Below are 16,959 nucleotides of genomic sequence, written 5' to 3'. Positions count from 1 at the left end.
CTCTCAACCCGCCTCTCGCCTGTTCAATAGGAAAAGCCTTAGGAGGGGTCAGATTTGCATAGGCGGCCTCCCAGCATGCACCGGGGTGCGGGAAATTAAAAGAAATAGGATGGATTAATTTGAGAAGGCGAGGAGACTAAGGGGTAGCTTAGTGGTGGTTTAGAAACAGAACAGGAGGAGAAAACATAGGAAGGAAAGACGGTAACATTTTTACACCATGACTTGGAAATATTTTCATATCAGAGGTTTATATACGGCTGCAGTAGAGGGTAGATTTGTGCTCGCTTCGGCAGCACATATACTAAAATTGGAACGATACAGAGAAGATTAGCATGGCCCCTGCGCAAGGATGACACGCAAATTCGTGAAGCGTTCCATATTTTGCATTACTTTTCTGGCACGGCATCCTCAGGCCAAAGACACGCCTCTTTGGCTTCCCCTCACCCTTCTCTTTGCAAACTCCTATTTCCAAAAATGACAGCTGATTGCAACGTGGCTATTGCACCCTAATAATGATATATTAATGCATGCATGCAGCCATTGATGCAATAATATGCATGCATGTTCAAGACCAGCAAAACAGTTGTTGTTGTTTAGTGGTGTCCGCCTCTTTGTGACCCCCTGGACCAGAGCACGCCAGGCCCTCCTGTCTTCCACTGCCTCCCCCAGTTTGGTCAGACTCATGTTGGTAGCTTCGAGAACACTGTCCCACCATCTCATCCTCCGTCGTCCCCTTCTCCTTGTGCCCTCCATCTTTCCCAACATCAGGGTCTTTCCCAGAGAGTCTTCTCTTCTCCTGAGGTGGCCAAAGTCTTGGAGCCTCAGCTTCAGGATCTGTCCTTCCAGTGAGCACTCAGGGCTGATTTCCTTCAGAATGGAGAGGTTTGATCTTCTTGCAGTCCATGGGACTCTCAAGAGTCTCCTCCAGCACCAGAATTCAAAAGCATCCATTCTTCGGCCATCAGCCTTCTTTATGGTCCAGCTCTCGCTTCCATACATCACTACTGGGAAAACCAGAGCTTGAACTATACGGACCTTTGTTGGCAAGGTGATGTCTCTGCTTTTTCAGATGCTGTCTAGGTTTGTCATTGCTTTTCTCCCGAGAAGCAGGCGTCTTTTAATTTCGTGACTTCTGTCACCATCTGCAGTGATCATGGAGCCCAAGAAAGTAAAATCTCTCCCTGCCTCCATTTCTTCCCCTTCTGTTTGCCAGGAGGTGATGGGACCAGTGGCCATGATCTTCATTTTTTGATGTTGAGCTTCAGACCATATTTTGCGCTCTCCTCTTTCACCCTCATTTAAAGGTTAATTCTTCCTCACTTTCTGCCATCAATGTTGTGTCATCAGCATATCTGAGGTTGTTGATATTTCTTCCAGCAATTTTAATTCCGGCTAGGGATTCATCCAGCCCAGCCTATGCATGGGGCTGCATTAAGACCAGCAAAACATACTATTATTTATTGCTTCATCCTTTGTTCCAAACCCTTCAGCGGCGTCCTAATTTCCCAAAAGGTGAGATTATGGGGTGCACGTTGCAATCAAAACAAAAATAATAGTATGTTTTGCTGGCCTTAATACAGCCCCATGCATATTTAAGGCGCAATTGTCACCCTAATGGCAAATATTTAAAAAGAGCCTTTGGACGATGCATGAAAATGCAAACGGCGGTGAGTCATTTGGAGGTTTGCAAACTGGAGGGTGAGTTGGAGAGCGTGCAAAAAAAACAAACCTCCGGAGGTTTCCACAGCTCTCCTCTGAGCCTGTACCCAGACCACACGGTTCTGCATTGCTGGAAAGCAAAGATAGGAGCATGCATGACCCATTAAAATGTTCTGTTTTTTGGGGAGCAGTGTGGGATTTGCAAAGTAGACGAGAGACAAAAGGCAAAAAAGGGAGGCGGAAATAATAAATAACAGCACGGTCTGTTTTGCTGGTCTTGAACATGCATGCATATTATTGCATCAATTGCTGCATGCATGCATTAATATATCATTATTAGGGTGCAATAGCCACGTTGCAATCAGGTGTCATTTTTGGAAAGAGGGTTTTTTGGGGGTGGTTGGGGGTAAGGAGGGACGCCAAAGGGGTTGCAAGTAATGTGGAGTTTGAAAAGTGAAGGGTGAGGGGAAGCGAAAGAGGCGTGTCTTTGGCCTGAGGATGCCGTGCAAGAAAAGTAATGCAGGGATGTACCAAAATATGGAACGCTTCACGAATTTGCGTGTCATCCTTGCGCAGGGGCCATGCTAATCTTCTCTGTATCGTTCCAATTTTAGTATATGTGCTGCCGAAGCGAGCACAAATCTACCTCCGTTCCGTCTGGTATATAAAGGCTTCCTTAAAGAGAACTTCAACGTTATGGTGAACTAAAATGAATTTCCCTTTTATTTATTTACTAAATCTTTTGCTTATTTTATTATTATTTTTAAATCATCTTCTCGCTTCCGAAAGATAACTTGGCGCTTTGTTTCCAACTCATATGTGAAGCATGGTACATTCCTAATGGTGTCCAACCGCATTGAATTGTGGGGAGGGCAGTATGCAAATGAAGCCTGCTGTCGTCACCTCTCCTATGGGAACGCCCATTGGCTGGAGCTTTGGGGAATCCCTGGAGTCCTGCAATGTCTGCAGGGGCTTTTGGTTGGGGCTGTCAATCCTAATGCAAGACAGACCAGGCACTCATGCAGAGACGCAACAAGGAGTTTCCTTTGCAGCTGGTGCAACTGGGGAAAGCCTCTGGTGCAGGGATGGGGATGCAAGGGTCTTGCAAGAGGTTGCTGGACTCCCAGCAGCCCTGACCTTTGTGCATGCTGGGAGTAGGGAGTCCGAACAACAGGGCTCAATTGTAACTCCCCTCGTCCCTGACCACTGGGCATACTGGCTGGGGATTTGGGGCCAGAAACATCAGGAGGTCCCTGCAGCAGCCACAACTGCCGATCTATTGCAATGCTGTACGGTGCACAAGCACACCCACGCATACCGTTGCAGTAGAATGCAAAAAAAGCCCTTTGCAGTGCAATGCGAACACACACTCAGTGCAAGGCACACACATACTACGCACAACGCAAACACACTCCATGCAATGCTAACACACACCCTGCGCAATACACACACGTGTGCAATGCAAGCACACTCCGTGCAATGCACACACGCGTGCAACACAAGCACACACTCCGTGCAATGCAAGACACACTCCATGCAATGCACACACACCCTGTGCAATACACACACGTGTGCAATGCAAGCACACTCCGTGCAATGCACACACGCGTGCAACACAAGCACACGCTCCGTGCAATGCACACACACACTGCGTTCAATGCAAACACACACTCCTTTCAATGCACACACACACTCCGTGCAATGCAAATGCAAAACTCTCACGCGCTGCAATGCAACGCCACGCAAACACGTCCCGCGCAGCGCCGCGCCCTGCAAAGCCCGGAGCCAACTGCATCTTGCAAACGCGGCGTTCGTTGCATCAGCTTTTGCTTTTTTGCAAGGGAGGCTGAACTCCATCCCGGCCCGTAGCGCCGCCTCTTCCTCCAGCCCTTTGCTCCCCTCCTCCCCCCGGAGCTGACGCGTCTTCCTGGGGCGGTGCAGCCGGGGAGGCGGCTGGGCCGGGTGCCTTTCCAAAAACCTGGGGTGGTATCCGGGTCCCGGACATCAGGATCTTGTTGGCTTGGGGTTGCAATCCGGGCGAGCCATGGTGGTGCTGAAGGGGACAGATCCTGGCGGTGCAAGAGGAGGCGGCCACCAGGAGCAACCAGGAGCCCCCCTAAACCAGCCCTATGGGTGAGTAAGGGGAGCAGCCTTGGCACTGAATATCTGTGGCTATTATTTGGGGGGGGGGAGGAGATTTCAATTGATTTCTTTAATATAATAAAAGCATGGTGGGTTCAGCAACCTTTGCAAGAAGCTTGCAAGCAAACAAGGAAATGCAACAGCTGTTTCCTTCCGGGAGCAAGCAAGCTGATCCATCCCCTAAGATAGACTTCTCCTGTAACTGGAGGTTCCATTGCGGCGGCACAACTCAGGAAACGGGGTGCGGAGAGCCCTGCCGGATCAGACCCCGTTTGGGGGTTCCTGATTTGGAGAAGGGTACCCCATCACCTCCTGGCAAATAGAAGGGGAAGAAATGGAGGCAGGGAGAGATTTGACTTTCTTGGGCTCCATGATCACTGCAGATGGTGACAAATTAAAAGATGCCTGCTTCTTGGGAGAAAAGCAATGACAAACCTGGACAGCATCTTCAAAAGCAGAGACATCACCTTGCCGACAAAGGTCCGTATAGTTCAAGCTCTGGTTTTCCCAGCAGTGATGTATGGAAGCGAGAGCTGGACCATCAAGAAGGCTGATCGCCGAAGAATGGATGCTTTTGAATTCTGGTGCTGGAGGAGACTCTTGAGAGTCCCATGGACTGCAAGAAGATCAAGCCTCTCCATTCGGAAGGAAATCAGCCCTGAGTGCTCACTGGAAGGACAGATCCTGAAGCTGAGGCTCCAAGACTTTGGCCACCTCAGGAGAAGAGAAGACTCCCTGGAAAAGACCCTGATGTTGGGAAAGATGGAGGGCGCAAGGAGAAGGAGGCGATGGAGGACGAGATGGTGGGACAGTGTTCTCAAAGCGGCCAACATGAGTTTGACCAAACTGCGGGAGGCAGTGGAAGACAGGAGGGCCTGGCGTGCTCTGGTCCAGGGGGTCACAAAGAGGCAGACACGACGAAACGACTCAATAACAACAACAGCAACCCCTGGGGAGACCGTGAGCTTGGTGCGCGGGACGCAACGCGCAAACACACGCACACACCCGGCCGGTTTGGCTTACCTGACATTTCGAAGGCGCCTCGGAGCTGGAGGTTCTGCTTGGCAGATGGAGCCCTTCCTCATTGCCTGGCCTAAGAGGTACTGAAACCGTCTCTTGTGGCGGGTAGTTCCGCCGGCAAGACGGTACGTTGCAGGCAGCCTTTTGCCATGGTTTCACCAGAGCTGATCGGGGTTGTTAGATAACACAAACAAACAAAAACATACACAAAATGTATCTGGGAGCGACAGAGGAAAACATGACCTGCCTCGCTTACTCATCTCTGAATAAACTTCTTTGAATGATGTCAGCCGTCAGAGCCTTTAAAATACCTGCAAATGCCAGTTTTGGGGGAGAGCTTTGCGGCATCTAGTGGACTGCCGCAAGAGCTGTAAATTCTGCAAACCTGATCTTTATCCATAGAAATTGCAGAGTTGGAAGGGACCACAAATTTTGGCTCGAAGCATCCGTGAGGCTGGGTACGGCTGTCCTTTCCTTTGACGAAGTTCCTGCTTCAGGCCGGTAGTCAAACTGGTCGTGCCTCTTATTTGCAAAGTTGTTTGTTTGCATTCCTAAAAAAGGCTGAATCAACTTGACCTCTGTTAAACTAGCCAAGATTTACCATAACTGTGATAATTTATTATTATTATTATTATTATTTATACCCCGCCCTCCCCGGCCAGAGCCGGGCTCAGGGCAGATAACACCAATAAAATCACAGTAAAAACATAATAGGGGAAAAAGAAAAAAACCAATTTAAAGTACAAGTTAAAATACAATTTAAAAAATTTATGTTGGAAATGTAAAGAAAAGGAAGGTACTTTTTATCATGTGTGGTGGACCTGTCCCAAGGTAAAAGACTTCTGGGAAAAGATTTATAATGAATTAAAAGAAAATGATGAAATATACATTTATAAAGAAACCAGAGGCCTTTCTCCTTGGAATATTAGGTTCTGAACTGCCCAAGAAAGGTGCAAAGGTATTTTTGTATGCCACAACTGCTGCACGAATCTTAATAGCCAAAAAATGGAAAACACAAGAATTACCAACTGTGGAAGAATGGCAGATGAAGATGATGGACTTTATGGAGCTGGCTGAACTCACGGGGAGAATCTGCGACCAGAAGGAAGAGGAATATTAAGAAGACTGGAAGAAATTTAAAGATTATTTGAATAAATATTGTAACATTAAAGATTAGTAATTACTAGAAAGCACCAAATAGGCCTAGGATTAAATTAGGATTAAATAAATAAATGAGAAATAGAATGTTAAGAAAAGTTAAGAAATTTGATTATAATTAGAATATTGTTTTTGGAATAATAAATTGGAAAACTGCTACATTCAATTACAAGGAAATTCAGATGGAAGAGATTAGAGGAAGTCAAGTAATTTGTTGGATTTTTAATTGATTAATTAATTTTTATTGTCTATATGTTTGTGGTTGTATTTTTGGTTATCATTTGCTATATTTGTTTTATTTCCTTTTCCTTTTTGTTTCATTGATTATATTGTATGTGTGGCATTTGTAGGAAACTTAGTAAATATTATTGGGGGGGGGAAATAAATAAAAAAGGCTGAATCACTTGAGCTCAGTGTGTTTGGCAAGGTGGAACGGCGCTCGCTCCTAGAATACGACGCTTGTTTGCAATAAATCGGATTATTTCTGCTCTTTGCATTGATAAAAATGGATTGATGCAGGTCTCTTGAATTTGGGGGGGCTCTTTTATTTATGTGGGTCATGGCTGCAGAGAGCCTGCTGGTTTTTAAAACCAGTGAATTTTTAGAACCAGTGAAGGCGGTGAAGGTCCTGTGTGAGTGCCTGGAGGCGGTTGGAGGATGGATGGCGGCTAACAGATTGAGGTTTAATCCTGACAAGACAGAAGGACTGTTTTGGGGGGACAGGGGGCGGGTGGGTGTGGAGGATTCCCTGGTCCTGAATGGGGTGACTGTGCCCCCGAAGGACCAGGTGCGCAGCCTGGGAGTCATTCTGGACTCACAGCTGTCCATGGAGGCGCAGGTTAATTCTGCGTCCAGGGCAGCTCCATCTGGGACGCAGGATGAGACCCTCCCTGCCCGCAGACTGTCTGGCCAGAGTGGTGCATGCTGTAGTTATCTCCCACTTGGACTACTGCCATGCGCTCTACGTGGGGCTGCCTTTGAAGGTGACCCGGAAACTGCAACTAATCCAGAATGCAGCAGCCAGACTGGGGACTGGGAGTGGAGACTATATAACACCGGTCCTGAAAGACCTACATTGGCTCCCAGGATGTTTCCGAGCACAATTCAAAGTGTTGGTGCTGACCTTGAAAGCCCTAAACAGCCTCAGCCCAGTATATCTGAAGGAGCGTCTCCACCCCCATCGTTCTGCCCAGACACGGAGGTCCAGCTCCGAGGGCCTTCTGGCGGTTCCCTCATTGCGAGAAGCCAAGTTACAGGGAACCAGGCAGAGGGCCTTCTCGGTGGTGGCGCCCTCCCTGTGGAACGCCCTCCCATTAGATGTCAAAGAGAACAACAACTACCTGACATTCAGAAGACATCTTAAGGCAGCCCTGTTCAGGGAGGTTTTTAATGTGTGACATTTTAGTGTATTTTTGGTCTCTGTGGAAGCCGCCCAGAGTGGCTGGGGAAACCCAGCCAGATGGGCGGGGTATAAATGATAAATTATTATTATTATTATTATTATTATTAAAAATGCTTCGCTTCCCCTTTTTGCAGAAGGATCGAGGATTGTCTCCCGCCGCTGGCCAGCCCCACCACCAAGAGGTTTTCCCCGGCGAAGCGAAAGCAGTACTACATCAATCAAGCCATACGCAACTCGGATCTCATCCCCCGGGCCAAAGGGCGCAAGAGCTTGCAGCGCCTCGAGAACAGTTGAGTTCCGGGTTGGGGGCGCCTCTCTCTGCCCAGTGGGATCGCAGAAGAGTCGCGAGGGCTCCGGGGGTCATCTAGTCCAACCCGCAGGGGTCGAACCCTGGACCGAGCTGCTCTGAGCCGGGGAGAGCTCGGTCCGTAGAACACGAGGCTGTTATAAACACCAGGTTGCGGGTTCGAGTCCCCCTTGAGCTAAAAAGCCCCAGGCCGCTGCAATCGCTTGAGCCTGAAACTCAGGTTGCGAGTTCGAGGTTCACCTTGGGCGAAAGATTCCCGCATTGCACGGCGTTTGGCTACAGGACCCCCAAGGGGGGGGTCTCTTCTCCTCTCCTCGCAGTTCCCCTAAGCTAAAAAGCCCCAGACTGCTGCAATCGCTTGAGACTCCTAATCTCAAGGTTGTGGGTTCGATTCCTGCATTGGATCCTCTCCAATTCTGCGATTCTGCCAACTGAGCCGTGTTGCATCATGATAGGGGAAGCATTTTCCGGCCAGGGGGCCGAAGTCCGTTCTGCGGACGGGGCACCGGCCAATGGGGGCGGGGCCAGCTGCAAAAGTGGGAGGAGCAATATATGCAGATTTCGGCTTTGTACGGTAGACCCATTGCTAACCTGCAGAGGTGTATCGTGAATTCTGCTTTCCCCCTCCAGCACGTTATCTGATGACTCTCCTGGAGCAAGACGAATGCACAGGGGAAGACGGGGAGATCGTGCATCCGGCCAATCCGAGCATCTTCACCGAAGCCTGCAACAACAAGACGTACGTCAAGGTACGCGTTGTGGTCTCTTTTCGTTAAATTCCAGCTCTCTTCCTTGAGAGGCACAGCTCAGCTCAAGACAGAAGGACTGTTTTTGGGGGACAGGGGGCGGGCGGGTGTGGAGGACTCCCTGGTCCTGAATGGGGTGACTGGGCCCCCGAAGGACCAGGTGCGCAGCCTGGGGGTCATTTTGGACTCGCAGCTGTCCATGGAGGCGCAGGTCAATTCTGTGTTCAGGGCAGCTCCATCTGGGATGCAGGATGAGACCCTCCCTGCCCACAGACTGTCTGGCCAGAGTGGTGCATGCTCTGCTTATCTCCCGCTTGGACTACTGCCATGCGCTCTCCATGGGGCTGCCTTTGAAGGTGACCCGGAAACTGCAACTAATCCAGAATGCGGCAGCTAGACTGGGGACTGGGAGCGGCCGCCGAGACCACATAACACCAGTCCTGAAAGACCTACACTGGCTCCCAGTACGTTTCCGAGCACAATTCAAAGTGTTGGTGCTGACCTTGAAAGCCCTAAACGGCCCTGTATACCTGAAGGAGGGTCTCCATCTCCATCGTGCAGCCTGGACGCTGAGGTCCAGCTCCGAGGGCCTTCTGGTGGTTCCCTCATTGCGAGAAGTGAGGTTACAGGGAACCAGGCAGAGGGCCTTCTTGGTGGTGGCACCCGCCCTGTGGAACGCCCTCCCACCAGATGTCAAAGAGAACAACAACTACCAGACTTTTAGAAGACATCTGAAGGCAGCCCTGTTTAGGGAAGCTTTTAATGTTTGATGTATCACAGTATTTTAATATTTTTTTGGAAGCCGCCCAGAGTGGCTGGGGAAGCCCAGCCAGATTGGCGGGGTATAAATAATAAACGAGTCTGCATTCTGAATTCCGAAGTCTTTTTTCCGTGCCCGAGTCCGGAATTCGTCTTTCGAACTCGGGTTCCAGTTGGGAGTGACGGTGCGAGTTAAACGAGGGTTGTTGCTGTTTTAATAGCATGTATCAGATATGACACCTTTTTTTTTACATATTGCAACTTGTTTCTGCAAAACCTCAAAAGGTTTTTGCGTACAAAAGCGATCTTTTAATTGTTTCGCCTTATGTATCAAATCGTGTGAGCTGTTTTTATCGCTCGTGTCTTTTTAATTGCGAAATTATTTCGAGTTACCTTACAGGGAGCGATTGCCGAAAAGACTTAAATTGCACAATTGCAACCCTTCTTAAAAACCACCCACAATTGAACAACTCTTACTGTCAGAAAGTTGTTCCTGGTGTGCAGTTTGCAACTCATTCCTCATAACTCAGCCAACCTAAATAAATACATAAACCCTATTTTTAAATAAATACACAGACCCTATTTTAAATACAGTGGTACCTTGATTCTCAGACTTAATCCATTCCAGAAGTCTGTTCCAAAAATCCAATTTAAATCAAAAGCAATAACATTACAGCATATGTATCCTTGTTTGTTAAAAGCATTTAAAAACCAAACAACTTAGACTGAGTTTTAGCACATACGAAAAACTTAAAACTTATTTCCTTTGGACTTTAACTTAAATAGAAAACTACGTTTAGAAAGATTTTTCCTCCAAAAGCATTTTTAAAAAATAAAATAATCCGATTTAAATAAAAAAATAATAATGGATTTTTATGCATACCCTGGATAAAACCCACAAAACCCTGATATTCAGAGTCTTAAGTTTCACTTGGAACCCGCACAAACCACACTTTGGGTTCTCCAGCTTTCCCCCACTTAATCAACTCGAAAGTGGATTGATCTTCCGACGGGAAAATAAAAGTTAACGGCCCTGCGAAACGCAGCTCTTTTTCCCACTTCAGTCGCTGGGTTTTTGACTCGGGATGGGCAGAGAGGGTTGTGCGTTAATGGGATCCTCTCGTTTTTGTGTGTGTCTCTCTCGGCTAAGATTTGGAACGACTTCATGAACCGCTCCGGCGAGGAACAAGAGCGGGTTCTCTTGTATCTGGAAGAGGAGGCAAAGAAGAAGCAGAAGAGCAAACTGGCCGAAAAGGCAGATGTCAAGTGGAAAGGTACGGAGGGTTTGGCCTGGCTGTCTTGCAGGGTTGTTTTGCATTTCTGGTGCAAAAAAACCCCTTCCTTCCTTCTCTCTCTCTCTCTCTCTCTCTCTCTCTCTCTCTCTCTCTCTCTCTCTCTTCCTTCCTTTTCTCTCAGTTTCTTTTTCCTTCCTTCCTTCTCTCTCAGTTTCTTTTTCCTTCCTTCCTTCCTTCCTTCCTTCCTTCCTTCCTTCCCTCTCTTTCTCTCTCTCTCTCTCTCCTTCCTTCTCTCTCAGTTTCTTTTTCGTTTCCTTCCTTCCTTCCTTCCTTCCTTCCTTCCTTCCTTCTCTCTCTTTCGCTCTCCTTCCTTCTCTCTCAGTTTCTTTTTCCTTCCTTCCTTCCTTCCTTCCTTCCTTCCTTCCTTCTCTCTCTCTCTCTCTCTCTCTCCCTGCCTCCCTCCCTCCCTCCCTTCCAGTCAAGTAGGCACCTGTCTTCCCAACTCAAGTTTCCAGACCATCTTTGCTCTTGAAGGGCGTTAGAGAGATTTCTGCTTTCAGCCGAACCTCCATATGCAAGAGCAGTCTACCGTCGAACGCTCCCTGTTCAGGAGACTCCCTACCCTTCCTGGCAGTGCCGGATTTCCGTATAATCTAAACAAGGTAGAAGCCCCTGGCCCCTGTTCTTCCCCTTAGAACCGCCAAAGTGCAGAACTGGAAGGTACACCGCAGGGTCATCCATCTCAACCTCGCGCGATGCAGAAACCGCAGACCTGTTTTGCTCCTCTTTCCGTTGCAGAACACGCCGCTTACACCCCGCAAGAGTGCTTCCAGCGCATCAGCCGGCGCCTGAGGACCACGCTGAAGCGGAGCCGTATCCCGATGGTAGGTTTCGAACGCGGGGCCGAGGAAGAAACTGGCGCCTGGGAACCTTTGCTGTTGCAGCTTTGCCTGGGCGTGGGGTACAAATAATAAATTTGCTTTTTTGTTATTTGCCACTGCTTCTGTTTTTCCCGCAGGGGACCCTGGAGTGCTTCGAAGATGAGCTATTGGCCTTTTTCTCGACCAGCCCTCGTTCCGTCTACACGGCAATGATGGACAACAGGTGACAAAATGGTTTTCGCGCTGGGCGCCGCAGCCAGATGGGAATTGTAGTACAGAAGGCGATGCGCCACGTGGTGTTTGGGGTTCTTTTTCGTACTGATAAAGCCAACAACTGTTGGGAATTGGAAGTATCGAGAGTAAAGGATCTATATAGGATGGAAAATAGGAAATTAATTTCCTATTAATTATTTCCTATTAATAATTTCCTGTTGTATTATTTTATTGTTGTTAGCCGCCTTGAGCCCGGCTTCGGCTGGGGAGGCGGGATATAAATAAAATTATTATTATTATTATTATTATTATTATTATTATTATTATTATTATTAAATTTCCTGGCTTTCAATTGGAACTTAGCCTGATCTCTTATTCGCCTTCCTTCCCTTTTTATGAAGATTCCCCGCTCTGGGATCCCTTAGCTAATTCTCCCCTGGTCTCCTCGCTGGCCAAATAGGACCAATTTAGCCAGCCAGCTATTGTTTATTGAATGGGTTTCCCCCCTATATTGATTTTTGAATTCTGAATTTATTATTATTTATGCTTTATACTGTATTTTATGCTGTTTTTTGTTGCATCACAATTAAGTGTTTTAAATTTGTTGTGAGCCCGGTTTTCTGAACCGGGAAGGGCAGGATATAAATAAAAATATATTATAATTATTACATAGGATGGAGAGTAGGAAGTTAATTTTCGGGGGGGGGGGCGGGAAGTTGCCCAATGCAAGATGATAAGAAAGAGAAGTCAATATAGAAATAAGTAATGGTTTAAAACAGGCGGGGGGGGGTGTGATGCTGCAAATTCTTCCGTTCGCGAAGGTATATATCATATCGTTTTGTAAACGTACGGGCAAATCGACGTAACGGGAATTGAACGTAAGGGAAGAATTGGGAACGTAAGGGAAGAATTGGGAACATAAGGTAAGAATGGGGAACCAGAATTGTGAATTGAACCTAAGGAAAGAATTGGGAACATAAGGGAAGAATTGGGAACCAGAATTGTGAATTGAACCTAAGGAAAGAATTGGGAACATAAGGGAAGAATTGGGAACCAGAATTGTGAATTGAACCTAAGGAAAGAATTGGGAACATAAGGGAAGAATTGGGAACCAGAATTGTGAATTGAACCTAAGGAAAGAACTTGCAGAAAGGGATAAAAACGTGTTTTTTCAATCTCTTTTCTTGCAGCTTCGAACGGCTTCTCCTTCACGCCGTCTGCCAATACATGGACCTCGCTTCTGCCAGTAAGGGCTCCTTTCTGATATTATTTCGTATTTATTTTGGGAGGAAACTTGCTGGCCCGTGTCGAACGGGGCTATCTCTCCCTTCCAGAGAGGGCGAGGCCCTTCTGATCCGCCTTTGCCTTCCCTTCCGGCCTCAGTGGCTGGATGATAAGTAGAAAATAACTTTTTTATTTAAAAAATGGCAATTGGGAAGCCCTTCTTCCCCCCGCCCAACTCCCGCCCCCCCAATATCTCCTAAGGTTTTCATTCTACAGTGGTCCCTTGGTTCTCAAACTTAATCCGTTCCAGAAGTCTGTTCCAAAACCAAGGCAGCACTTTCCCATAGAAAGTCATGCAAAGCGGATTAATCCATTCCAGACGCTTAAAAACAGCCCCTAAAACAGCGATTTAACATGAATTATAGCATCTAACGAGACCATTGATCCACAAAACGAAAGCAAGAATCAATGTGCTGTACTATAAAATAAATAAGGCAGTATTGTAGATGATGATGATGATGATAATAATAATAATAATAATAATAATAATAATAATAATAATAATAATAATAATAATTTCTTACCTGCACTGATGATGGTCATTGTTTGGATGGGGGGCTTTTATCCATTTCTGCAGTCACACAACCAATCCATCAGTAGCTGAACTGGGTTCTGCACAGTCACAAAAAGAAATGAACCCGAAAAAGCCTCAAAAACAAAAACGCAAAATAAATAGCGAAAACAAAAGCACCTAACTTAATCCGTTCCAGATGTCTGTTTGACTTCCGAAATGTTCGGAAACCGAGGCGCGGCTTCTGATTGGTGCAGGCGCCCTGGAAACAATAGCCGGCAGCCGCGTCGGACGTCCGGCTTCCGAAAAACGTTCGAAAACCAGAACACTCACTTCTGGGTTTGCAGCGTTTGGGAACCAAGGTACCAGTGAATTTGCTCTTTTCCAAAAGGAAACAAGCAAAACACCTGTTTTTCAAGGTGTTTAAATAAACCAAAATTATTATTATTATCCTCATCATTATTATTACTACCAAACAAGCAAACAAAAAATTCCTTCCAGTAGCACCTTAGAGACCAACTAAGTTTGTTATTGGTGGTATTATTATTATTATTATTATTATTATTATTATTATTATTATTATATCGTCTGTCTTAGGTTCTGACTACGAAGGGAAACGCCAGATGAAAGTTAGCAACAAGCACACCATCTTCCTGCCTCCGGATCCGCTTCTTTCGACTTACCTGGAGCAAATGAGCTGATGGCGGTTCCGGGTTGTCTTCCGGGGGTCCGCCGCCCCCCCCCCCGCTTTGAAATTTCTGCTTCCGTTGGCTTTTTAAAAAAGTATTTAAAGGCAAATGAGTTTTGGCGGGGGAGGGCATCTCTCAGCAGAGATGCTGTTGGAAGATGCTGTCTGTGGTTGCCTAGCAACCGCCTCCCAGCTCGGGTACCCGGAAGATTGCAGGCTAGCCGATGCTTTTCTTACCAGCCCCTCCCTCAGAGTAGGAGCCTCCTGGTCCATTTCGGAGGCCCCGATTCTGCCTGGGAAGTCCTGGATGTGGGGGGCCCCCACCTCCATCACCCCCAAACCATGCAGAGCTTCGTTCACGACGAACCCCCAAAATTGGAACCCCCTCAAAACTGGTGTAAAAGTTTTGCAGTCGGTTTTTGTGGGGTTTTTTTGCAGAGAACCCCCCTTTTTGCCGTGCCCCACAAACAGCCATAGACCCACAAACCGGGGAGGGGGGTGTCACGGGGTCACCCCCAAACCCAATGTCATCATAGCCGGACTAGGGCAAACGTTTGGTAGTGAAAACGCCCCACGTTTCGCAGCGCCCCAAAAATGGAGCCATAGACCCTTAAACTCATTGGGGTTTTAGGGGGTGGCCCCCAGGTTTGAGGGTCTATTGCTCTGTTTTTTGGGGCGCCGCAAAACCTGGGGTGTTTCTTCTCCGCGAAAAAAAGGACCGCAAAACTTTGGCACCAGTTTTGAGGGGGGGGTCCTGGATTTTGGGGTTCATAGTTAACGAAGCTGTTTGGGGCTGATGGAAGAGGGAGACCACAAAGTTTTGGGGGGGGCCTGGGTGAAAACTTGTCCCTTTTTTAAGGCCGCACACCCCAAAAATAGGGTTGCATTGCGTCGTTCGACTCAGTTGGCCCAGGCCGCTTGATTTTTAAAACAATCCTTTGATTTTAAAATGCCGCCCGTGATTTAGTCTGCAGGCAATTTATAAAAATGCGTATATTTTTAATAGGTCCCTCCTTTTTTTGAAAAAAACGGGATTTAGAAATGGCTCAGTGCGAGTGGGCTACAACTCCCTGCAAATAAAAGTATCGCATCTCAAATTTGGAGCATTTGAAAAGGGGCGATTTCTTCGACCCTATTTGACAGTCGTTTTTTTATTTTGTGTTTTTGCAATACGAAAAAAGGGAAATCCTTCGCTTTTTGCTTTTTCGGGAAAAGCTTTCCTCTCCCCTGCAAGCTTTCTCGAAAGAACTACCATTTCGGTCGCTTTTGCAGTTGCCATTCTGACCTCCTGGAGATGTTTTTCTGTTTATATATATCCCTGGTTTTTGAAAAGCAAATGTTAGAGAGCTGGCGTTATAACGGCTGGCTTCAGCTTTGGCTCGGCTCGATTTTAAAGCAGCAAAATTTGGGTTTTCCCACAAGCGCCTTGAATTCTGAATAATTTTTTTTGGGGGTGCACAAGACCCTTTTTTTCAAGTTCAGCAGAGGGTCGGGTCCGCCTCACGGGGTGGTCGTGCCAGGAAACAGTCGCCAATTGGATCTGGCTTCTGGGCAGAGGTAGACTGCTCTTGAGACTGGAGGTTCTCTCTCTTAGTTTCAACGGGCTTTGTTTGTTTCTGTCTGAACGCTCTTTTATTATGGGATGGCGGGGGACTCAATGCCTCTTGGAAATTGGGTGCCTCCTGCAAAAGGAGGAAAAACTCTTCTAACTGGCCTTAACGGTGCTTCGATTCGTAATCCGAATTTCTCTGAACTTTGGGGGTAGGGTGGCATCCTGTCTGTAGCGAAACTACACCCCCCCAAAAAAAAACACAGCAGCCATCCGTTCTCAGCCGAACTGCCTCATTTTCTAAATGTATGAATGACAATTGCAGGTTTCGCCTTTTTTTTTGCCCACCCCCCAAGTTGTCAGAAGCCAGCTTGCATTTTGTAAAATGTAATATAGTGTATTTTTAAAGATAATAGGTGTGTGTCCGTACGTTTTATGGCCAATGGATTCGGATTTTTTTTCTGGTTTCCCCCCCAATTGCTATCTACTGATGAAATGACCCTGGCAAAACAACAATAATAATAATTATCCCATCTTCTTTGCCGCTGGTTCGTTCGTTCGTTTGGTTTTCCCCAATTTGCTCTGTCGTGCCATAAAGCGAGTTTTTTAAAATATTAAATTAAATTGAAACGTGTATCGCCGTCGGTTCCAAAGAAGTCTACGCAAGTTACTAAACCTCAAAAAGGAATTTAGCCGAGCCTGTTCCTCGGGAACGGATTCCTTTCCCTCCGTAGGGCAGGGCAGGGAAACCTGTGGTCTTTTGATTGTTAGAATCATAGAATTGTAGAGTTGGAAGGGACCTGGAGGGTCACCATTAATTGAATAAATTAATAAAATTAAAAATAATTCAGGCAAGGGGGCGACAGGGAACCTCCTCCCGGGATATCAGCCTGAGGGTCATTAATTGAATAAATTAATAAAATAAAAAAATAATACAGGCAGGTGGGCGACAGGGAACCTCCTCCCAGGATATCAGCTTGAGGGTCATCATTAATTGAATAAATGAATTAAATTAAGAATAATTCAGGCAGGGGGGCGACGGGGAACCTCCCAGGATATCAGCCCCACGGGTCATCATTAATTGAATAAATTTATAAAATAATACAGGCAGGATTATTTGGATCCTTTAAAAAGGGCAAACCTGGAGGAGGCTTCCCGCTGTACCTCTGTCTGATATACTGGTCTGCCCTTCACATGCTAGTTTGAATTCCTATCTGTACAGGGGGTCGATTTCTGACCTTGGGGAGCCTAGGCTTCAACCACTGGTAATCAATAAAAGATATGAGCCGAGATTTCTGCATTGCACGGGGTTGGTCTGGATGACCTTTGAGGGACCCTTCCAACTAGGAATCATCGGGAAATAGAGGGTCTTATAAATCAGTTAAATTATTGTCCTTTTCCCCCC

At 46.9% G+C, this 16,959-nt stretch overlaps 1 protein-coding gene and 2 non-coding genes across 5 annotated transcripts; 2 read left to right on the top strand and 1 right to left on the bottom strand.

Moving 5' to 3' along the window:
* The first annotated feature begins 277 nt into the window (after positions 1 to 277).
* Positions 278 to 384, top strand: LOC128405929 (U6 spliceosomal RNA). The gene has a single exon (XR_008328379.1). It is a non-coding gene; the product is annotated as a U6 spliceosomal RNA (small nuclear RNA).
* A 1,806-nt stretch (positions 385 to 2,190) lies between these two features.
* Positions 2,191 to 2,297, bottom strand: LOC128405928 (U6 spliceosomal RNA). Its single transcript, XR_008328378.1, has one exon. It is a non-coding gene; the product is annotated as a U6 spliceosomal RNA (small nuclear RNA).
* A 1,270-nt stretch (positions 2,298 to 3,567) lies between these two features.
* Positions 3,568 to 14,649, top strand: R3HDM4 (R3H domain containing 4). 3 transcript variants are annotated; one of them, XM_053372962.1, is made up of 8 exons: positions 3,568 to 3,792; positions 7,516 to 7,670; positions 8,319 to 8,437; positions 10,344 to 10,467; positions 11,227 to 11,312; positions 11,447 to 11,532; positions 12,713 to 12,768; positions 13,915 to 14,648. In XM_053372962.1, exons 1-8 carry the CDS (start codon positions 3,704 to 3,706, stop codon positions 14,016 to 14,018), a joined length of 819 nt encoding a protein of 272 aa, XP_053228937.1. In that variant the 5' UTR covers positions 3,568 to 3,703; the 3' UTR covers positions 14,019 to 14,648. The 3 variants fall into 3 exon arrangements, with proteins under 3 accessions (XP_053228937.1, XP_053228938.1, XP_053228940.1); XM_053372963.1 differs by lacking the exon at positions 11,447 to 11,532 and having other exon boundaries at positions 11,227 to 11,389; positions 13,915 to 14,649; XM_053372965.1 differs by lacking the exons at positions 11,447 to 11,532; positions 13,915 to 14,648 and adding an exon at positions 13,517 to 13,642.
* The last annotated feature ends 2,310 nt before the right edge of the window (positions 14,650 to 16,959 follow it).

Source organism: Podarcis raffonei, chromosome 18 (genome assembly GCF_027172205.1).
Source record: "Podarcis raffonei isolate rPodRaf1 chromosome 18, rPodRaf1.pri, whole genome shotgun sequence".
NCBI lineage: Eukaryota > Metazoa > Chordata > Lepidosauria > Squamata > Lacertidae > Podarcis > Podarcis raffonei.
This window is presented reverse-complemented; position numbering and strand designations above follow the sequence as displayed.

Excerpts from the sequence above, each read along its gene's own strand:
- R3HDM4 (XM_053372962.1), top strand. The coding sequence starts at position 3,704 with ATGGTGGTGCTGAAGGGGACAGATCCTGGCGGTGCAAGAGGAGGCGGC. Across the intron at positions 8,438-10,343 it reads ACAACAAGACGTACGTCAAG|ATTTGGAACGACTTCATGAA; the intron begins GTACGCGTTGTG and ends CTCTCGGCTAAG. Across the intron at positions 11,533-12,712 it reads ACGGCAATGATGGACAACAG|CTTCGAACGGCTTCTCCTTC; the intron begins GTGACAAAATGG and ends CTTTTCTTGCAG.